The 24,320-nt window shown below is 35.7% G+C and overlaps 1 protein-coding gene across 3 annotated transcripts in view; it reads left to right on the top strand.

Annotated features, from left to right (window-relative positions):
* The window catches only part of YTHDC2 (YTH domain containing 2), a 69,183-nt gene that overhangs the window by 39,939 nt on the left and 4,924 nt on the right, over positions 1-24,320 (top strand). For all 3 annotated transcript variants that reach the window (XM_019830944.3, XM_045057649.1, XM_019830946.2), the window contains 8 exons: positions 151-270; positions 592-864; positions 4,059-4,185; positions 5,339-5,544; positions 5,889-6,084; positions 12,744-12,853; positions 14,569-14,861; positions 18,899-19,076. In XM_019830944.3, coding sequence (XP_019686503.2) covers positions 151-270; positions 592-864; positions 4,059-4,185; positions 5,339-5,544; positions 5,889-6,084; positions 12,744-12,853; positions 14,569-14,861; positions 18,899-19,076 — 1,503 coding nt within the window. The remainder of the gene's footprint in view (positions 1-150; positions 271-591; positions 865-4,058; positions 4,186-5,338; positions 5,545-5,888; positions 6,085-12,743; positions 12,854-14,568; positions 14,862-18,898; positions 19,077-24,320) is intronic.

A 24,320-nucleotide genomic window follows, 5' to 3' on the forward strand; every position in this document is an offset into this window, starting at 1 on the left:
TTTCATAGAAAGACATGGTTCCCTCTACTGTTCATTTTAAGCAGAGACTCTACTAGTCGGTTTGGGGACTGTGTTTCCCATGATTTCTTTAAAAAACAAAATCACCATAAATTTCAGCATTTCAACATTATTTGCTGTTCTTATTTGCAGGAACTTTGTTTACATACTAAGCTGTTAGCCCCAGTTAATTGTCCTATTGCCGATTTCCTAATGAAAGCTCCTGAACCTCCACCTGCTTTAATTGTAAGAAATGCTGTACACATGCTTAAGGTTCGTGTCTTCATAGTTTTCACTTTACTGATTTTACTTGAAATTTAAAGTGGGAATATATATCTTGCCTGATTTTTGTACTTAAAAAGATTATCTGAAAGAAGCATGTACTTTGAATAATACTCTCATGGTAATTACAGTAAAACAGTTGATGTAGATCTTTTTTTATATAAAATATTTGAAGCAAACGATGTTTTCTATAAGATGTGGCAAAAGAAAATTTACATTTTTATTTCTTTATGATTTTTAAGTATGCAGTTCGATTAAACATCATGAAACATTTTGGTCCTGCCAGATTCTGTTTTGTGTGCTTTTATTTAGACAATAGATGCAATGGACGCGTGGGAAGATCTCACTGAGCTTGGGTATCATTTGGCTGACCTGCCCGTAGAACCACATCTTGGAAAAATGGTCCTGTGTGCTGTCGTGTTAAAGTGTCTGGACCCCATCCTTACAATTGCCTGCACCCTGGCCTATCGAGACCCTTTTGTACTGCCAACCCAGGCCTCTCAAAAGCGCGCAGCTATGCTCTGTAGGAAACGCTTCACTGCAGGAACTTTCAGTGACCACATGGCACTTCTCAGAGCATTCCAGGTACTGGTCGTTGTTGTCATTTCATTTCTGAACATGTTGCTGGTTGAACACACTTCTGGGGCAAGTGTAACAAATTAAAAAAGAGCTAGGACTCCATTAATTTGGTTTCCTTATAAAGTCACATTTTATAAATAGCTCAGAAACATACATTCCTGCTGTCCTTGTGTTAAAATTATCACTGTTTTTCTCTACCTTTTTTTCTTTTATCTTCTCAGTTTTCTCCCTGTAGGAATATGTGTATGTATATATTTATTTACTTATATGTATTTTTTAATATCCAAGTTCCTTTTAATCATATCTTGGGCAGGAAATGCTCTCAAATTTTGGTTGAGAAGCAATGTATATTATGGGGTGCCTGGTTGACTTAGTCGATTGAGTGTCTGACTCTTGATTTTGGCTCAGGTCATGATCTCATGATTCGTGCGTTTGAGCCTACGTTGGGCTCCACACTGTGTGGAGCCTGCTTGGGATTCTCTCTCTGCCTCTCCCCCTCTCTCACAATAAATAATTAAACTTAAAAAAAAAAAGAGATAATGTATATTATTCAAAGTATGTAGAACAAACCGAGGAAGAAACTTATCTTGAATTTAGTATCTCTGTGTTGATTTTTTTTTTTAGAGTATGTCTTTTTCTTGTGTGCTCAAGACACGATGCTAAGAACTTAATTTTATAAAATAAAATCTAAATACCATTTAAAACTTTTTAAGATAACAGTAGTGAGAAATTGATGAACATGATAAATAAGAAAGAAAAGATAAGGAAAATAGGATTCTGAGGAAAGGAAATGATATGTAATTTAGAATTTCAGATATGTGGAGAAGAATATGTTATTTCTTGAAAAGGCATCCTTAAATTCTCTTGAATGTGGGCTATGACTATACATTTTTTAAAAATTTAATTTTGTTGGGACGCCTGGGTGGCTCATTTGGTTAAGTGCCAACTTCGGCTCAGGGTTGATCTCACTGTTTGTGAGTTTGAGCCCTGCGTCGGGCTCTGTGCTGACAACTCAAAGCCTGGAGCCTGCTTCAGATCCTGTGTCTCCCTATCTGTCTGCCCCTCCCCTGCCCATGCCCTGTCTCTCTCTCTCTCTCTCTCTCTCTCTCTCTCTGTCAAAAATAAAATAAACATAAAAAAAAATTTCATTTTGTTTATGCAGAAGAGACTCTTTTCCAGGCATAGATGATTTTTTCACTATATACGGTTTAAAGAAAACACTGGCAAGCTATTTTGTGAGCATTATTGAACAATGGATAATGCAATGCTATTGAGTCTATTAGATACCACGTCTTACAGTAGATTAGTTGAGTAGATAATAATTAGAGGGAGATTTGGAGTAGAATTCCTATGTATTCTTTGCTTTTCTCCCAGCTCCTTCAAGAGCAGAAAGGATAAATTACTGCTTTGGTCTTTCAGTTATATTCCAAAGCAAGAAAAGTCATTTTCAAAGAGAAGTTTTCCTATACTGCATATAGATGGTTTCTAGAAATCCCACTTCCCATTCAAAGATAGATTAAGAGGTTGATATAGAGCTTATTTTTGGAGGACTGGAGTGGCAGAATCCTTAAATATAAGTGGTGTTTATAATGGCTTAGTTAAAAACCTCCCACACTTCAGTGGAAGAAAATTAGCAAACACATATGAAAAGTTAAATATGTTTACACAGCTGGTCATTTAAGTTAAAGGATACGTAGTTTTCATTGGGATTTTATAAACTCAGTGACTTTCATAGAATTTGAGTATAAATTAATGATAAATTTCATCTGATCATAAAGTCTTAGATTTTATTTTTTATATTTAATTTAAAAATTTTATTTTTTTATTTTTAAATTAAAAAAAAATTTTAATGTCTATTTATTATTATTATTTTTTTTTCAACGTTTATTTATTTTTGGGACAGAGAGAGACAGAGCATGAACAGGGGAGGGGCAGAGAGAAAGGGAGACACAGAATCGGAAACAGGCTCCAGGCTCTGAGCCATCAGCCCAGAGCCCGACGCGGGGCTCGAACTCACGGACCGCGAGATCATGACCTGGCTGAAGTCGGACGCTTAACCGACTGCGCCACCCAGGCGCCCCAATGTCTATTTATTATTGAGAGACTGAGAGACACAGAGCGTGAGCAGGGGAGGGGTAGAGAGAGGGGGAGACATAGAATCCGAGGCAGGCTCCAGGCTCTGAGCTGTCAGCACAGAGCCCAACATGGGGCTCGAACTCACAAACTGTGAGATCATGACCTGAGCTGAAGTTGGTCGCTCATCTGACTGAGCCACCCAGGCGCCCCCTAATTTTAAAATTTTAATAAAAAAAATTGAGACGTCATTGACATATTAGTTTTAGGTGTAAAACACATTGATACTGTAATTGTATGCATTGCAAAATGATCTCCACAGTAAGGCTAGTTAACATCTATCATTGCATATAGTTACAAATTTTTTTCTGTTTGTGATGATAACTTTTAAGATATACTCTCTGGTATGTTAACTAGATTTATTGTGGTGATAATTTCACATTAATATATGGCTATTGGATCACTATTTTGTATACCTGAAATGAGTATAATGTTAAATGTCAGTGATATCTCAATAAAAAAAAAGTGGACAAAAAAAATTCTCTTATCAACTTTCAAATATACAATACAGTGTTATTAACTATAGTTACCATGCTGTACTACAGTTACCTTCCCAGGACTTAATTTATTTTGTAACTGGAAGTTTGTATCTTTTGACTCCTTTCATCCATTTTACTTCCTCTCCTCCCTCACCTCTGGCAACTACCAATCTGTTCTCTGTATCTTTGAGTTTTGTTTGTTTGTTTATTTATAAATGTTTATTTAATTTTGAGAGAGAGAGAGAGAGAGAGAGAGAGAGAGCGAGCGCACAAGGCAGGGAGAGGCAGAGAGAGAGGGAGACACAGAATCTGAAGCAGGCTTCAGGCTCCAAGCTGTCAGCACAGAGCCTGATGTGGGGCTCGAATCCACGAACTGTGAAATAATAACCTGAACTGAAGACGGACGCATAACTGAGCTGAGTCACCCAGTCGCCCTGAGTTTTGTTTTTTTTAATGAAGTCCTAGATTTTATCAAATAATTAGAAGGAGAATTGACCTTGAGTGGTTAATGTAGTGGTTTTCAGTTACTTTGCTGCCTAACTAAGGAGTTTGGTAAATGTGTCTCGTTATATAATTATGTTTTTGTAGGCATGGCAGAAAGCACGAAGTGATGGGTGGGAGCGAGCCTTTTGCGAAAAGAATTTTCTTTCGCAAGCTACCATGGAAATAATCATTGGTATGAGAACTCAGTTGCTTGGTCAACTTAGAGCATCAGGTAATGTTTTCCCCAGAGAACCTATTTAGGCCCCTGAGAGTACCCTACCTATACCTCGTAGTATTTGTAGTGTTAACTGATGCCATTTTACATTATTTTTATGATGTTTTTACATTGTTGTAGATCTTGTATTTATGAACTGTGTTGTAGACTCCTATGTGATCTCAGAGTTTGTTGATTTAAAAAATGATATTGTGGAGGCCTCTAGCTGAGAAATCTATGAACACCTTTTGATACTGTAGGCAGTGAGCAATTTGTAGTCTATTTGTTGGCAAAGATCATTGTAGATAATGTAGCTCTGTTTTATCACTATTAATAAACGATCATTATGTCTGTGAAATAGAAGTTAAAAAATGTAAGTAGGTTGATCTGAATGCTGGTCTTCATGTTTGTGGAACATAAAACAACTAGTAATCACTTGAAGGTACTTAATTTTTTTTTTTTAAAAAGAGAATGCCAGTATTGCTATGTCAATTTAGAATTGTATCTTTAAATTTCCTTTTGAGTAGCATGGTACATTGAAAAAATAGCCAAAGACTACCAGAGCCTGGATTCATAGATTAGCTAAAGTGTTAAAATAATATAAGGAGCGAGCCAAAGGATTTCGAGTTGTTGTAAATATCAGGAAATGTGAAGGGCGTTGGAAATTCAAGCAAGAATATATTTACTTCACTCCAGAATTTGTCTGTCATAACCACAGTGTTATTAATACCAGGTAGAAGAGTGGTTTAGATTTTCAGCTGTGACTTTAGTACATTTCTATTTCTTTTTTTAAATTTTAGTACATTTCTCATAGAAGCTTATGAAGAACTTTGTAGCAAGAGTGTGTATTTTTTAAAAAATTTTCAGCTGTGACTTTAGTGCATTTCTTTTTTTAAATTTTAGTACATTTCTGATCGCAGCTTATGAAGAACTTTATAGCAAGAGTGTGTATTTTTTTTTAAGAGTCCCACATCCCCAGTGAACAAACCTAAACTTTATTAGAATATTTAATCTGTATCTTAAACTTACCAGAGGAGATTTTATTAATTGCTCTGGAATTTGAATATCCCTAAACTTACATGGGCTATACAATTTTTGTAAAAAATGCATACGTTTAAAAGTATATTTTGCACAATAGAAAAAGTTGGTGTGGTTTTTTTCCTCCTTCTAGGTTTTGTTAGAGCACGAGGCGGTGGTGACATTCGAGATGTTAACACAAATTCCGAGAACTGGGCTGTTGTTAAAGCTGCATTGGTGGCAGGCATGTATCCTAATGTAGTCCATGTGGACAGAGAGAATGTAGTACTGACAGGGCCAAAGGAGAAAAAAGTTCGGTTTCATCCCACTTCAGTTCTCAGTCAGCCTCAATATAAAAAGGTAAAACATTTTTAATGCTGTCTTAGGCCTTGAAGTCAAACTGATCTAATTTACATAGTTGAAGATCAACCAAAAATGCTCCAAATACCAGCCTGCTTTAAGAAATTAGTTACCTATGTCTAATTCAACATTGGAACAAATTTTTGATGGAATCTTAGAGTTGGAAGAGGTAGTGTGTTAGGTAATGAGGACTACTAGCTGTATGAACAAGGACGTGCTTTAGTTTTTGCTTGAGTATTAATACACCTCATCTGTTTCATTGAGGGACTTTTTACATTTTAAAAGTATTGCTGGTAAACTAGGTGACATACAGTTAACAATTCTTCAATCCATTTTTCTAATAGATTCCTCCAGCCAATGGTCAGGCTGCAGCGATTCAGGCACTACCTACAGATTGGCTTATTTATGATGAAATGACCAGGGCCCATAGAATAGCTAATATTCGATGTTGTTCAGCAGTGACACCCGTCACTATATTGGTATTCTGTGGACCAGCTAGATTGGCAAGTAACGCTCTTCAAGAACCTTCATCATTTCGAGGTAAATGGATTATGAAGGAAATGAAAATCTATCTGCAATGAAATTTTTTTCACTGGACCAAATAAATTTTGAAATTACCGAAATTTATGTAGTAGTAGCTCCCTTTTGATATGGTAAGACTAATTAGAAACTACTGAAGTATACCTCAGTTCTTAAAAATTGATTTTTCTGAAGGTAACTTGGTATTGATTTGTGCATTTTTGATTAATCTTGATAGGTTTACTTTTCTCTCCCACTTGAAGTTAAATAACAGTTTAACATAAATAAAGGTAATTGTTTAAGGAAATAATATTAATAGTGACCCATGATCTCATTTCCCTTATGCAAACACTTTTTAATATTATTTTAAAATTATGTTTAATATTTTTACATATTTCTTAAGCTATTTTACATTGTTATTTTCATTATGCAGAATATAAGTTTTAAAAAATCTTTTATATTAATGGCTGCAAAATATACTATCACTTAAAAGTGGCGTAATGCATTTAAAATGTTCTGGCGGGAGCGGGGGGCCTCTGGGTGGCTCAGTTGGTTAAGCATCTTACTTTGGCTCAGGTCATGATCTCGTGATTTGGTGAGTTCGAGCCCCACATCAGGCTCGCTGCTCTCAGCCTGTCAGTGCAGAGGCCCCCTTCAGATCCTCTGTCCTCCTCTCTCTGCCCCTCCCTTACTTGTGCTCTCTCACTCTCTCTCTCTCAAAAATAAATAAACATAGGGGCGCCTGGATGGCGCAGGTGGTTAAGCATACGACTTCAGCTGAGGTCTTGCGGTCCGTGAGTTCGAACCCCGTATCAGGCTCTGTGCTGACAGCTCAGAGCCTGGAGCCTGCTTCAGATTCTGCATCTCCCTCTCTCTCTGCCCCTACCCTACTCACACTCTGTCTCTGTCTCTCTCTCTCAAAAATAAACATTAAAAAAAAAAAACATTAAAAACAATTCATGAAAGAACTAGCTCTTCGTTTCAGTGAGCTTTTCTATTGTGTTTTAGTCTCTTATTTCATTTATTTTTGCTCTGATCTGCATCATTTCTTTCTTTCCACTAACTTTGGGCTTTGTTCTTTTTCTAGTTCCTTTAGGTACAAGGTTAGATTGAGATGTTTGCTGCTTCTTGACTTAGGCGCCTATATTTCTGTAAACTTGCCTCTTTGAACTGCTTTTGCTGCATCCTGTAGATTTTAGAGCATTGTGTTTCTGTTTTCATTTGTCTTCAGGTATTTTTTTTTCCTTTCTTTTTTGATTTCTTCATTGGCCCATTGTTTGTTTGGCAGCCTTTTGCTTAGGCTTTATGTGTTTGTGTTTTTTCCAGTTTATTCTTATAATTGATTTCTCGTTTTGTACCATTGTGGTCAGAAAGGACGTTTGATATGATATAAGTGTTCCTAAAAATATTGAAACTTGGTTTGTGGCCTAACATGCGACCTATCCTGGAAAATGTTTCATGTACACTTGAAAAGAATGTGTGTTCTGCTGTGTTTGGATGGAATATTCTGAATATATCTGTTAAGTCCACCTAGTCTAATGTGTTGAGACCAGTGTTTCCTTATTGGTTTTCTGCCTGGATGATTTGCTATTGCTGGAAGTAGATGCTGTGTTCCGCTACCATTATCGTGTGTGACTGTTAATTTCTCCTTTTACATCTTGTAATACTTGCTTTCTATGTTTCGATGCTTTTGTGTTGGTTGCTTAGATATTTACAATTGTTATATTCTCTTATTTGATTAATCCCTTTATAAGGCTCTTCTTTGTCTCTTCTTGAAGTCTTTGTCTTGAAGTCTGTTTTGCTTGACACAATTATTGGTACTCTAGCTTTCTTTTCAGTTTCTATTTGCATGGAATATCTTTTTCCATCCCTTCACTTTGAGGCCTTCTCTTTCTTTAGGTCTGAAGTGAGTCACTTACAGGCAGCATATTAGATGGATCTTGTTTTTTATCCATTCGGCCACCCTCTGTCTTTGGAGCATTTAGTCCTTTTACATTTAAAGTAATTATTGATAGGTATGTTAGTTGTTAATCATTTTCTGGTTGTTTTTGTAGTTCTTCTCTGTTCCTTTCATCTTTTATTCCCTTCCCTTGTGATTTGATGACTTTCTTTAGTGTTATATTTGGATTCCGTTCTGTTTATTTTTTATGTATCTATTATAGGTTTTTTGTTGTGTCTACCATGAGGTTCATCTATAACAACCTGTGTATACAGCAGTGCATTTTAAATTGGTGGTTAAGTTTGAACACATTGTAAAAGCAATATATTTTTATTCCCTCACCTTACATTTTATTTTTTGACACTGTATTTTATATCTTTTTTTTTGTACATCTTCTAAGTAATTAGGGTAGGTAGGTTTTACTATTCTTCTCTTTAACCTTCATACTAGCTTTATAAGTTGTTGACCTACTACCTTTACTGTATGTTTGCTTTCAGCAGTGAGATTGTTTTCTTTCATAATTCTTTTACTTTTAATCACAGCCTTTCCTTTTCTGCTTAAATAAATCCCTATAACATTTCTTATAAGGCCAGTTTAGTGGTCATTAACTCCTTAAGCTTTTGTTTGTCTGGGCAACTTTGTCTTTCCTTCAGTTCTGAAAGATAATTTTGCTGGGTAGAGTATTCTTGGTTGTAAGTTTCTTCTTTTCAGTACTTTGACTATATCATGCCCATTCCTCTGGTCTCCAAAGTTTCTGCTGAAAAATCAGCTGGATAACCTTACGGAGTTTCCATTGTATGTAACTCATTGTTTTTTTTCTCTTGCTGCCTTTAAGGTATTCTTTTCTCTTTATCTTTACTTTTTGGGCTTTTAGTTACATGTTTGGTGGACCTCTTTGGGTTTATCTTGTTTGGAGCTCTTTGTGCTTCCTGGACCTGAATGTTGTTTCCTTCTCCAGTTTAGGGAAGTTTTCATCTGTTGTTTCTTCAAATAAAGTTTCTGCACTTCCCCACTGTCTTTTCTGAGACTCATATAATGCAAATGTTAGTATGCTTGATACTCTCCTTGCAGTCCCTTTAATCTATCCTAATTTTTAGAAATTCTTTTCAGTTTTTGCTGTTCAGCTTGGGTGATTTCTACTACCCTGCCTTCCAGATCGCTGATCTGTTCTGCATCATCTAACTTGATGTTGATTCCCTTTAATTTATTTTTCATTTCAGTTATTATATTTTTCATCTTTCCCTTCATATGTACCATTTATTAAATAATCTTTATCTTCTTTTTGAAAGCTTGCATATTGTTGTGTATTACATTTGCCATCTTTATTTTTTTTTTTAATATTTATTTAAGTAATCACTACATCCAGTGTGGGGCTCGAACTCATAACCCTGAGACCAAGAGTTACCTATCTTTTAAGTGAGACAGCCAAGTGCCCCTGGCATCTTTATCATTATTACATCTTACATTTGGCATTTTTAAACTTTCTATATATTTTGTTCCTTTAAATTTTTGCCTTTATGTTGTGCCATCTTGTTTAGTAATTTTGTTTTTCAGTAAGTTCTTATGTCTGGTAGCAAAGGATCTCCCTGTAACTCTGCCTTTCTGTTATAAGCTATTTTTTATAATCTTTCCTATTTTTAATAATGAATATTCAGTAGTCATCTTCTTGTAATCTTTTCTGTAACCAATAGTTCTTTTGTGATTTTAATTAAGAGTTTGCTTCTAGGAATATAGTATATTCTTCTATTTACCTTTTATTAAATTTAGCAATATCTTTTCTTTGGTAAGTTTTACAAAGGTTGGATATATTCTTACGATGATTCTTAAGATTTTGTTGTTGTTCTTGAGTTACTACAGTGAATGGGTTCTCTTTGTGTCATTTTCCTGCTGATCTTCTAGTAAGGAATACTATGTAACAGGGGAGTATATTTAAAATTTATTTTTTAATGTTTATTTATTTTTGAGAGACAGAGTGAGAGAGGGGGAGGGGCAGAGAGAGGGAGACACAGAATTTGAAGCAGGCTTCAGGCTCTGGGCTGTCAGCACAGAGCCCCAACATGGGGCTTGAACTGTGAGATCATGACCTGAGCCAAAGTTGGACACTTAACTGACTGAGTCACCCAGGTGCCCCCAGGAGAGTATATTGTATTTGCTCTTGCTTTACTAAGCTCTTACTAATCCTTTTGACTTTCTATTAACTTAGAGTACCTTTAAGTGGTAATTTTTAATTTGTTATAAAAATTTATTCCTTTTATTTCTTTTTCATGACTTGGGAAAACCATGTTAATGGCCTGCTTTTTCTTGTTGCATTTTAAAGGTTTAAATTTTAAAGTGATATTGATGATGACAGTAATTTTTGTTTTAATGAAAGTACTTGTATTAAAATAAGGTAGAAGGGGCACCTGGGTGGTTCAGTTGGTTGAGTGTCTGACTCTTGGTTTCGGCTCAGGTCAGGATCTCAGGGTTATGGGATTGAGCCCCATGTCAGACTCTGTGTTGAGCATGGAGTCTGCTTAAGATTCTCTCTCTCTTCCTCTGACCCTCTCCCCAACTTGCGCATGCTCTCCCTCTCTCTCTTTCTCTCTCTCTCAAATAAAAATAAATAAATAAAAAAGAATTCTTTTGAAATTTAAATTTTTAAAAATACTTATGTATTTTGAGAGGGAGCACATGTGAGTAGGGGAGGGGAGAGAGAGGGAACGGATAGGGAGAGAGAGAATCCCAAGCAGGCTCTGTCCTCTCAGCGCAGAGCCTGACACAGGGTTGATCTCATGAACTGAGAGGTGATGACCTGAGCCAAAATCAAGAGTCGGATGCTTCACTGACTGAGCCATCCAGTTGCTCCAGAATTGTTCTTTTTTTGAAGTTTTATTTATTTATTTATTTATTTAATTAAAAAAAAAATTTTTTTTAACGTTTATTTATTTTTGAGACAGAGAGAGACAGAGCATGAACGTGGGAGGGTCAGAGAAAGAGGGAGACACAGAATCCAAAGCAGGCTCCAGGCTCTGAGCGGTCAGCACAGAGCCGACGCGGGGCTCAAACTCACGGACCGCGAGATCGTGACCTGAGCTGAAGTCGGACGCTTAGCCAACTGAGCCACCCAGGCGCCCCTCTTTTTTTGAAGTTTTAAAACACATTTTGAAATTTATTAAATAGCTTGTGGGCATTTGTTCATATCAAAATTTATTTAGCCTGCTGTTGTACTGTATATATTTTCTTATGGGACTATCATATTTATCATAAGAATAAACCTTCCTTGGACTAAGGAGGACTTACTGCATATTTTGCTAGCATTTTATTTAAAATTGCTCATTAGTGAGGTATGTGTGTTGGGAATATTCATAAATGTTTATTTATTTATATCAGGTTTTAAGATTAGTTCAGACTTGTCTCATGCAAGGAATTGGCCATTGTTTGTTTTCTTCAAAGTTTGAGAGACTTGATGAACTGGATTTCTGTGTTTGGTGTTCTTTCAGGACACCTTTGGTTTCTTCCTGAAATAGTCTGGGCTTTCCTACCTCTTGTTCTTTGTTTTGGTAATTTCTTTTTTTTCTTCAGTTTGTTTCGTACAAAAGAATAGATTTCTTTGAATGTTTCAAATTTATTATTTTTTATGGATACTGGATCTTCTTAGATTAAAACAGTTTGTATTAATTTTTATAATCTTATTCTCAGCTCTGATTTTGTATATGGATTTGAGCTTCCTTCTCCCTTTATTAAACTTACCAGAGGGTTGCCTCGTCTTTTCAAGGAACTGGATTATAGTTTTGACTACTGCCATTTTGTTTTATCTAATATATCAGTTTTTTTTCCTTCACTGTTTTCTTCATTTTTTTTTTCCTTTGGGGTTTATACTGTTTTTCTAAGATGTAGTTATGGGTGTGGTTTCTCCTTTTCTTCTTTTATTTTAAAAAAAAAAATTTTTTTTTTCAACGTTTATTTATTTTTGGGACAGAGAGAGACAGAGCATGAACGGGGGAGGGACACAGAGAGAGGGAGACACAGAATCAGAAACAGGCTCCAGGCTCTGAGCCATCAGCCCAGAGCCCGACGCGGGGCTCGAACTCACGGACCGCGAGATCATGACCTGGCTGAAGTCGGACGCTTAACCGACTGCGCCACCCAGGCGCCCCTCCTTTTCTTCTTTTAAATTGAAACCTATGAATTTACATGAGCATTTCTTGTTTTCTTCCCTTTTTAAGTTATATTCTTAGTTTTCATCTTTATTCAGTTATTATTTAAAGGTTTTGTTTTGATTTTTTTTAAAGTTTATTTATTTATTTTGAGAAGGAGGGAGGCAGGGAGAGAGAGAGAGAGAGAGAGAGAGAGAGAGAGAGAGAGAGAGAGAGAGGTAGAGAGAGAATCCCAAACAGGCTCTGCACTCTCAGTGCAGAACTCGAACTCATGAACCATGAAATCGTGACCTGAGCTGAAATCATGAGTTGGATGCTTAACAGACTGAGCCACCCAGGTGCTCTTTGTTTTTGATTTTTAAGTTATAGTCTTTTTTATTTTGTTGCATTTTGATTAGAGATTATAGAGATTATGCCTTGCTTCCCCCCCGCTTTTTTTTGTAAGTATTGAGACTTAATTTGTGAACTGCTGGCTTTGAAGAGCTCCATTCCCAAACTCTTAGTATGGAGCATTTGTGTAAATACACAGTGTCTGTGTTTACGTACTTCTTTTGCTATATGGTGGTAAGAGTGAAATTTTTTCCTTTCAATATGTGTTTGAACAGCGGATGGTGTTCCTAATGACAGTAGTGATAGTGAAATGGAGGACAGAACCACTGCTAATTTGGCAGCTTTGAAACTTGATGAGTGGCTCAATTTCAAACTAGAGCCTGAGGTAAGTTGCTTTTCAGTAGTGTGGTAAGTTTCTTTCATTCTGGTAGTACGAATTGACATACAGCATGATGAAAATTATATCTTTACTATTGAGCCCTTAGTACTTGAGAATATAGTTTGTTTTTCAGTTTTCACAGGGCCCTCATGCATTCTCTGACATACCCCATGGGGTTTATTTTAATAGAGGATTTGAAAAGCCTTGGTGTGGCAGAATCTGAAGCAGGCTCCAGGCTCTGAGCTGTCAGCACAGAGCCCGACACGGGGCTCAAACTCACAAACTGAGATCATGACCTGAGCTGAAGTCCGATGCTTAACCGACTGAGCCACCCAGGTGCCCCAGAAATGCACATTTTTGGTCAATAATATTACTGGGGGACGAAAAGGAGGAGAATGTGCATTAAGTGGTGAAATCCACTAAATCAATATTCTGTTACACCAAACAGTTTAAAGACAAGGGAAATGTTGTAATATAATTTCAGATTATATTTCATTTGGCTAAATTAGAGTTTAAAGTTGCTTTGCCATGTTGAAAGTTTGCTGTAATAATTTTTCACGTAAACATTTAGACTTGAACTCTGAGACTAGATACAGCATGATTATTTTGCTTTTAAAATCTGTTAAATAGCTAAAAATTGACAATTTGAAAACTACAACAAAGAAAAAGTTGAAGCAGTGTGATTGTTACATCATTGAACCACTTCTAATTGTCAACTGTTAGTATTAAAAGATCATTCTATATCCTTTTTTGGGGGGATGTGGTCGGCTGAGCTGTCAGTAATCGACAGCTGGCTAGGTTTAACTTTTTTACTGTCTGTTCATTCATCACTTCAGCCGACAGTTGTCTCACTTCCCTTTTCACCAGCCATTCCCTTCACTGAAACTGTACTTGCCAAGGTCAGCACGTGCCCCACATTGTCCAAGCCAGCCTGCCATCCTTGAATTCATTCTTTCTCTCCTGTTGGGCACTATTTATTGTCCATACCCTTCCTTTCATAATTCTGCCCTTCCTCATTTTTCCTCCTCACCCCTGTCCCAACTTCTTTGTCACAAGTTAACCGTGAAATGAATCTTTCCTGATTCTTCTTCTTTCTTCAAAGGTCATTCCTTCTTAGGTTCTTTTACTGACTCTTCTCTATGTGTCTGTGCCTTAAATGTTAGATGTTCTCCACTACTCCGGGCCTTTCTCTGCTCTTTTTATGTCTCTGTACAATCTCCAGGGACCTTACCTCTCTGTGTAGATTCAGTAACCACTTATGCACTGATGACTCCCAAGTCTGTCTATATTTTTAGCTTAGGCCTTTCTGTGAACCTTTCTGTGAATCTAGCTGCCTTCTGGGCATCATCATCTAGATGTTCTGTAGGCACTAAAGCACGAATGGAACTAAATGTATTTTTCTTCATTTACTGTGCTGTTACCATTTCCAGTTTTAATCACACTCTGCCACACATTGTTTACCGTCTCTTCCATCGGACTGTTTCATTTGATTTTGTGTCTCTAGTGCCTCCAATATGGTAAATAAGAATTTTTATCTTGTTCGGGCAACAAAAAGAATGAAATTAATAGTAAATTATATAAAATGTAATACCTTAGAATACATTAACTCCTTACAAGTTGCAGAGTGTTCTTTGGAAACAGTTGCAGCCTTTAACTAGTAAATGGGTGTCTTGCAAGTAGGGTATACATTTTGCTTGTACCTGTTTGAACTTTCATTACAGGCAGCCAGTTTATTGCTGCAGCTCAGACAGAAGTGGCACAGCTTATTTTTACGCCGAATGAGAGCTCCATCCAAACCTTGGTCTCAAGTTGATGAAGCTACCATAAGAGCAATTATAGCTGTTTTAAGCACTGAGGAACAGTGTGCAGGTTTACAGCAGCCGTCTGGGATAGGCCAGAGGCCAAGGCCTATGTCTTCAGAAGAACTTCCTTTGGCATCATCTTGGAGGTCCAATAATAGCAGGAAAACTTCCGCAGATACTGAATTTTCTGATGAGTCTGCTACTGCAGAAAGGTACATTTATAACATTTTATCAAAACGGGGACATTTTCTCCAGGAAAATGAGTTATTTCTCATAGAATCAGATGTTTTAATAATATTTAATAATTGCTTAGAGTGTACGTAAAAGGTTACAATAAAATGCGAAGAGTGTTTTACTTTTAAAACATAGTTCTTGTAAGTAGTAAGATAATATGAGGGATTTTAAGCTACTGGTATCTGTGAGTCATTTAATAAGGAAATTTTTTATTGGGAAAGACTAAAAATGTTTAATTTCAAGACTTCACAGATTTAGGGTCTGTTAAAAAGATAGCAGTATATTAAAATTCTGTATTTTAGTTGATACATGGCAAGCAACATCTTTCGCATATGTCTTATAGCAAGAAGTATGGGTTATGGCCATTTAAAAGAACAGCCTCTTCACAAGTCTTACTTACCTGGGTATCAGTAGTGCTGACTAGTATTCCTACAGAAGATCAATTATTCATTCACTTTCTCAGTGACACATTGAATGTGTGTTGTTCTTGGTGTAAGAGAGATAGCAGTGTACCAAACAGACAAGAGCTCTTCCTTCAAAGAGTTTTTATTTTATCCAGCAGAGACATATGATACAGAAGTAAACAAATTTACTCTAGTGGCAAAATCTATTACAGTTTAGCCAGGTTCTTCTTTTCTTTCTAACATTTAGCAATTATACATGGTATTTTTATTTACTATATGATTATTATTAATAAGAGAGTTCTTATATTGAATTATTTATCAAAAAACATATTATGATGATATAATAGTGGTTATAATGAATCATTGGCCATGATTCAGAAATAATTTGTTGTGTAAAAAAAAAACCCATTTGTTAGAATCAAGTTTATATTTTATAAGAATCAGAATTTCTTTATATCAGTTTAAAATTTTTTTTACCCTGTTAGAATTGATAATGAACATGACATTCTTGCCTGTGATGCTAGTTTCGGCAGTACTGGTAGAAAGTCTGTGTAGTAAGAATATTTCATTGTTAAAAAGAAAAATAGAACAGTGGAAACATAAAAGATACATGATGTTTACTGTTTTGTAAGGATCGAATGGGGCTGTTAGTACTTTCTTTTGGTCAGATTTGCACATTTGAATGAAGTATAAGGCTTCATTAGGTCAGACTTGAATTACAGACAAGTAATTCGTACTGGTTTCCAAGTTCTTCACATACTGCATTTGAGGAATAATTCAGTCGTTTGCCAAGAAAACCTTTTCATCATGTGCGTTCCTGAATGTTTCTCTCTGATGTAGGCTCTCCTGAGCGATAGAAGAGTGAAAAGCACATTTTCTTCTTAGAGAATGCCCATTTTTTGGAAATATCGATCTAAAAGCTTACTCAAAAAATGGTTTGGAATATGGGAATAGATTTCCATAGACATTGCTAGGTGGTAGTGTTATTCCTAGGCCCATCTATAAAAATATGTTAGGTTCGTAGAGACTCTGTGTGTTGTGTATATGTGGGTCTGTGTGTATACATACAGATGTATATACGTGTGTGCCTATATATTCATATATACACACATGCACACACATTTTTAGGAGAAAGGCTACTTGTTTCTCAATAAAAGTAATACATGCTTATTTAGTAAAATAAATTTAATACAATTAAAATTATAAAGTGTAATATTAGTTACAATTCAGATATTGTTTGTCTTATAAATTCAGTTTTTCACCTGTGATACCATTTTCATTTCCTTACAAGTTGTAGTCTGGCACTCTTCATTCTTACCTGTTGAACAGGGAGATACAGAACTTCATCTACTTTCAGGCTTTTGGTGTTATTGATAGATAATGCCTTGAAGTTGATATATTTGGTGGGGAAAAGAATGAGGACTCTTAGGAAAATTTATACTTGAAAGGAGAAATTACAGTCTGTGGGATTACTTCTTAGAGAAAAAGTATCTGTAGTTCATGTTTTCACTGTACATTGGCAAGATATATGGTACATAATTTTTTTTTAATTAAAAAAATTTTTTAAGTTTATTTGTTTTGAGAAAGAGAGAGCAAGAGCAGGGGAGGGGCAGAAAGAGAGGGAGAGAGAATCCCAAGCAGGCTTCTTTCTGACAGCATGAGCCCGATGTGGGGCTTGAACCCACAAACTGTGAGATCATGACCTGAGCCAAAACCAAGAATCGGACGCTCAACCAACTGAGCCACCCAGGCGCCCTCATAATTTCTTTAAATAAAAACATTTTAGGGTGCCTCAGTTGCTCATTTGGTTAAGCATCCAATTCAGTTACGGCTCAGGTCATGATCTTATTGGTTTGTGAGTTTGAGTCCTGGTTTTACCGTCGTTAAGTTCTTTTGCCTAATTTTCAGGTCTCTGAGGTTCTAGGGTAGGAACGATGGGATTTTAGGGGTTGAATTTAGATAATGCATTGGACATCAATTCATGAAGGAAAAAAACCCTGAAAGGTTGTTTTTTATACTTCTTAAGTTGTTGATGATTCAGATGTGCATTCCTTATATATTCTTTTGTTAATACCTTTAGGCTTTAGCTATTTTATTTCATTTGTGAAAGAAATAATCCTGGATTAAAGATACTGATTGAAGCAGGGGCGAATTGTGGGGATAAGCTATTTTAACTTGTCTTGAAGGAAGAGTAATTATTAATTACAAGACTCTCTGGAAGCTTATGAATTATTGAACACATCGTTTTTTGTTTTAAACGCTTATTATAAATATTATTTAACACAGCAAACTAAATGATATACCGTAATGAACTCCATATCCGTATGTAACCAAATATTCTTTGTTCTCTCCTGCTTTTTTTGTTTGTTTACATATTTTATTTTATTTTTTTAAAGTTTTGTAAATTTTTAATTTTTATTTTGAGAGAGCCAGAGCAGGAGCAGGGGAGGGGCAGAGAGAGACGGAGACACAGAATCCGAAGTAGGCTCCAGGCTCTGAGCTGTCAGCACAGAGCCCAAGGTGGGGCTCGAACTCACGAGCTGTGAGAGCATGACCTGAGCCAAAGTCACTGACTGAGCCACCCAAATGCTTCTGGTTTAGATACTTTAAAATAAATCCCACATATCATGTCATCTTACCCTTCCATATTTAAATATGCATCTCTTAAAAATAGAGGAATTTTTCCTACATAATCGAATTCCAATGATCAGTTCCAGTAAAATGGCTCATGCATTTCTCAGGGTGTCATGTGTCTTGAGTCTCTCGTGATCCAGAGCAGGTCCTCTCGACTTTTTTGAAGAAAGTGGGGTGGTGATACTGTGAGGTGTACCACATTCTGGATTTGTCTGTTTCTTCTTGACATTATTTGTTGCCATACCATATATATTTTGTGTAAACTGGCAGTTAGCTCTCACGGCTTGATTAAATCCAGTATTTTGACAAGTATAATTTATAGGTGGTGCTGTGAACTTTACTATTGAATGACTTTAGGACGTACTCAATAATATCTTTTCTTTTTTATGTCTGGTTATTCCACAAAGACATATACTTTTAGAAAAATTATAAAATTCCTGACTGCCAGGAATGTTAAAGACCTCTTTTCCTAAACCATCATACAAGAGGCTAGGGATTTTGTAAGGGAAATCATACTTTGAGTATTTGTTAACATTAAGTTAAGGACTTCTGTAGATCGCTAATAAATATATTTTTACCTCTTTCTGTAAGTGTCCCTTAATGTCCCTGATGGTATTAAACTTCTAAATGTATGAGGGGGCACCTGGGTGGCTCAGTTAAGCGTCCGACTTCGGCTCAGGTCATGATCTTATGGTTTGTGAGTTTGTGCCCCGTGTCAGGCTCTGTGCTGACAGCTCTGAGCCTGGAACCTGCTTTGGATTCTGTGTGTGTGTCTCTCTCTGCCCCTACCCCACTTGTGCTGTCTTTCTGTCTCTCAAAAATAAAAATTAAAAAAAAATGTAAGAGAAGAATGAAATTCCCTTTTTAAATACTATTCCATAAATCATAACGCCCCTGAAACTTTGGTTTGAAATGGCATCTGCTTTCAATCACGAGCTTGTATGTAACTGATCTTTGCTTCCTCCTTCTCACTCAAGAGTATTGATGAAATCTCCATCTCCAGCACTACACCCACCTCAGAAGTACAAAGATAGAGGAATTTTACATCCTAAACGAAGCACTGATGACCGATCGGATCAGTCTTCTGTGAAATCTACAGACAGCAGTAGTTACCCGAGTCCTTGTGCCAGCCCTTCTCCTCCACCCTCAGGAAAGGTAGGGTATCCACAAGTTGATCCCTAGCACATCTAATGTTGCAGATTTAAGCAAAATTATAGAACAGTTCTACTTTTCAGTTACTCATCATGGTCTTTGTTCTTGATATAAATTGAATCTGGTAAACTTGAAACACCTTGAGTAAATTTTTTAGTCTTTCTTGCTTGCCAAACATTTCTCGTTGTTACCATCTTGGGATGTTTTAAAACTAACTGATCATTTACCGAGTTATATGCCATAACTCAGCCATCTGTTATTTCCTTTCTGTATCATTAGAACCTTTTTTGTTAAAAAGATGGTCTCAAATTAGTTTTTTTTTTTCAGTTATTTATTGATTTTTCCAATTCAGTGGTTATATTAAAAAAATACAAGACAGGGTGGGGTTAGGAAGACAGATGTTGGTAGGGAATTGAGAACTATGTATCTTTTAAAAAATTTGTAATACAAATGATTTCAAATGTTTAGAATATGTTACTTTTATTTCTCCTGTTGTTGGTACTGAGTAAGTATTTCATTAGGGTTATTTAGCTATATGTTGTGTTCTGGTGAGGAAAATATCTGCTGAAACACTCTTGTTAAGTAAGAGGAAAATAAAATGTTTCTTGTGGATTTGCATTCTTAGGTTTTGAGGTTTTTATTTTAAAATGCCTTTATTTAGATACGCACAGTAAAATTCACCACTTTAAACTGTACAATTCAGTGAATTTTGACAAATGTATATAATTATGTAATTGTATCACAGCCAGGTACAGAACATTCCCATCACCCTTGGATCATGACAACCACTGAACTGAACTGCTCTCTGTCCCTAGAGTTTTGCCTTTTCTGGAATTTGCTGTAAATGGAATCCTATGCATGTAATTTTTTGTGACTGGCTTATTTCACTTTTGAAATTCATCCAAATTATTCAGTGTATTATTAGTTCATTCCTTCTTATTGCTGAATCGTATTCCACCCTTTGGCTCATACCCATAGAATGTTTATCCATTCACCCGTTGATGGACATTTGGATTGTTTTCACTTTTGGGCTGTTGTGAATAAAGCTGCTATAATATTTGAGGGCAAGTTGTTGTGTGTACGTATGGTTTCTATTCTTGGGTAAATACCCAGGAATAGGATTGTTGGGTTGTATGGTTAAGTGTACGTTTATCTTTACAAGAAGCTATCCCCACCATTTTCCAAAATGGCTGTACTTTTTTTATTCCCTTCCATCATCTATTGAGAGTCCCATTTACTCCATATTCTTGACAATAGTAATCTCTTTACTGTTGACCATTCTGGTAGGTATATAGTGATCTCCCATTTTGTTTTTAATTTGCACTTCCCTGATGACTAATGATGGTGAGCATCTTTTTATGTGTTTATTTACCATTCCTAAATTTTCTTTGGTGTGGAGTAGCTGTTCAAATTGTTCAACTTTTTTGGTTGTTTATGGGTTGTCTTCTTTATTTAGTAGTAAGATTTAAAAATATATTTCTAGATACAAGTCTTAATTATATATGTTTTGCAACTTTTTCTAATAGGCTGTGCCTGCGTATTCATTTTCTTAACAGTGTCTTTTGAAGAGCAAGTGTTTAATTTTGATAAAGTCTACCATACCTATTTTTTTCTATTTTGGTGTCATCTATTTTTCTATTATGGTTCATATTTTTTGTGTTCTAAGACGTCTTTGTTTAATTCAGGATTACAAAGTATTTCTCCTAGAAGTGTGACAGTGAGAGCTCTTATATTTAGGCATATGATCTGTTTTGAGTTAAGTTTTGTTTATAGTATGGGTGGATCAAGGATCATAATTTGGCATTTGCCTATACAATTGTTCTAGTACCATTTGTTGGAAAGATTCTCCTTTTCCCATTGAAATTATCTTGGCATTTTTGTTAAAAATCAATTGACTGTAAATATGTGGTCAATTTATTGGACTGTATCCTGTTTCATTGATCTGTATACTACTTCTCTGTTTTTGCCTTTGCTACGGTAGTTTGATTATAGTAGCTTTATACTAAGTTGAAACCAGTTAATTTTTTTCTCCAACTCTTTTGTTCTTTTTAAAAATTGTTTTGGGGGGCCTGGGTGGCTGAGTGGGTTAAGTGTCCGACTTCGGTTCAGATCATGATCTCATGGTTTGTGAATTTGAGCCCCACATGAGGCTCTCTGCTGTCAGCACAGAGCCTGCTTCGGATCCTCTGTCCTCCCCTCTCTCTCTGCCCCTCTTCTGCTTGGTCTCCCTCTCTTTCAAAAATACAGAAACATTCAAAAAATAATAAAAAAAATTGTTTTGGTATTCAGGGTGTTCTAATGGTCTTTCATATAAGCTTTAGAAAATGCTTGTTAATTTCTACAGAAACATATTTTGGTATTGAGTGGAATTGCATTGAATTTGTAGATCAGTTTGAAGAAAATTGATAACAGTTTTTAGTTTTATAATCTATTAAGTGTGGTATATATATGCATTTCTTTTGATATTCTTTAATTTTTCACAAGTGTTTTGTAAATTTCAGAGTTCAGGTATTATACATTTTTTGTTAAGTTGATCACTAAATATTTTATATCTTTGATGCTGTTTGTAAAATTTTTAATTTCCAGTTGTTCATTGCTATGATTTAGAAATACATTTGACCTTTGTATATTTACCCAATATGCCGTGATCTTACTTCATTTATTAATTCTGTTCACTTTATATGAGATTTCTCAGGACTTTCTACATGGATAACCATTTCATCTATTAATAAAGGTAGTTCACTTTTTTCCTTTCCAGTATTGATTCTGTTTATTTTTTTTCTTGTCTGTTCTCTCTGGCTAGAACCTCCAGTAAAATGTTTAATAACAGTTGAGAACAGACCTTTGAGGGAAAACAACCCCCCCTCCCAAACCCCATCCCTCATTAAATCTGTCACCACTTATCATAATGTAACTGTGGGATGTTTCTTTTTTGGATTTAGTTTGCTGAGAGGGTTTATTAGGAATAAATGTTGAATTATGTTCAGTGCTTTTTTTGTCTTTACATCTGTTGAAATGATAACACAATTTTTTTTCTTCTATTAATAAAGTGGGTTTTGTTGACTGCTTTTCTAATGTTTATACCTCGCAGGATCATGACATATTATGGTGTTAAATATTAATGGATTTGATTTTGCTTAATCAGAACTTCTGTTAAATTTGGGATCTTTGTTCATGAGGGATATTCTATAGTTCTCTTGTGTTATTTTTGTATTGTTTTGGTATCAGGGTAATGCTGGCCTCATAAGATTATTTGGGAAGTTTTCTTTCTACTTCATTTTTGCAAGAGATGCATAGGATTGATATGATTTTTTCCTTCAATGTTTGGTAGAATTCACTACTGTAACCATTTTTTAACTTTCCCTAGTATATCTTGAATTAGTTTTATGCCACCTCAGGTATAGTTTGAGAATCTTGCAACAGTGTATTTTTATTTTACCCTTTAGTTCTTTGTGTTACTTGTCTCATACATTTTATTTGTATATTTGTTATACTTGCTGCAGTGTATTGGTTTTTTTTTTTTACTTCATAGTAAATTATCTTGTACCAAAAGTCAGAAAAATGTGTTTTATATTTACTAAATATTTACCATTTCTTGTGTTCTTTATTCTTTTGTGTTGATGAGGATTTGTATCTTGGATCATACACTTCTGTCTGGAAACCTTCTTTGAACATTTTCTCTGGTACAGATATTCTGGAAATGAATTCTTTAAGCTTTTGTCTGAAAAACCATTTTTCACTGTTATTTTTGGAAGCTATTTAAAAATTTTTTGTAATGTTTATTCATTTTTTGAGAGAGAGAGACAGACAGACTGTGAGTGGGGGAGGGGCAGAGAGCGAGGGAGACACAGAATCCGAAGCAGGTTCCAGGCTCTGAGCTGTCAGCACAGAGCCTGACATGGGGCTTGAGCTCACAAACTATGAGATCATGACCTGAGCCAGAGTTGAAAGCTTAACCGACTGAGTCACCCAGGCACCCCAAAAGCTGTTTTTACTGTGTATATAATTCTAGGTTGACAGTGGTTTTCTTTTGTTACTGCAAAGATGTCACTCCATTATCTTCTCGTTTACATAGTTTCTGAGGGAGGTTTACTATCATTTTTGTTTCTCTGTATATAATGTTTCTCTGTATATAATGTATCTTTTTCCTCTACCTGCTTTTAAGATTTTCTCTTTATCACTGGTTTTCAGCAATTTGATTTTGATATGTTTCTATTTGTAGTTTTTTTAAATGTTTTTTCTTATGATGAGAACTTTTTTTAATTTTAATTTTTTTAAGTTTATTTACTTATTTTGAGAGAGAGAGAGAGAGAGAGAGAGAGAGAGAGAAGGGAAGAGGCAGAGAGAGAGTGGAGAGCGGAGAGTGAGAGAGAGAATCCCAAGCAGCACAGAGCCCGACATGGGACTTGAAGTCACAAGCTGCAATATCATGACCTGAGCTGAAACCAGGAGTCGGAAGCTTAACTGGCTGAAGCACCCAGGTGCCCCGTTTGTAGTTCTTATTTAATCTATGTATTCATAGTTTCCATCAATTTTGGAAAAATTAAGATAATTATTTCTTCACATATTTTTTATGTCTCATTGCTTCCCCCTCCTTTCTGGGACTAGGGATATACAAGTGCAAGACCACTTGATACTATACCATAGGTCACTGAGGCTGTCTTCATTTTTTTCAATTCTTTTTTGATTTCTTTGTTTCATTTGAGATGGTTTCTCTGGCTATGTTTTCAAGTTCACTGATGTTTTTATTTGTAGTGTCTCATCTGCTGTGCATTCTTTCTAATGTATTTTTCACTTTAAATATTATATCTCCATCTCTAGAATGCCCTTTGGGCCTTTAAAAAACACTTTCCATTTCTCCTTTAAGGCACATGCATGTTTACCTTCTTGAACACAGTGAATATAATAGCTGCTCTGACATTTTTTTGTCTCCTAATTCCATCATCTGTCAGATGTGAATCTTTTCCTGTTGGTTCATTTTTTCCCTGGTTGTGGATCTGTTCTCCTCCGTTTCTTTGCATTCCTTATAATTTCATTTGGCTGCTAGATTTTTGTTGTATTCCTTTAAGTAGTGTCAGACATCTCTCTGGTATACCACTAAGTAAGTGGCAATCAGTTAAATGTTTTTAAGATTTTTCTTTTAAGTGTTATAGCAGGTCCTGAGCAGATTTTATTCTGGTACTAATTTAGTTTCAGTACTAAGGCATGAGCCTTCTGTGGGCTGATGCCCTATGTATTAACAGTTGT

Source organism: Felis catus, chromosome A1 (genome assembly GCF_018350175.1).
Source record: "Felis catus isolate Fca126 chromosome A1, F.catus_Fca126_mat1.0, whole genome shotgun sequence".
In the NCBI taxonomy this organism is placed as follows: domain Eukaryota; kingdom Metazoa; phylum Chordata; class Mammalia; order Carnivora; family Felidae; genus Felis; species Felis catus.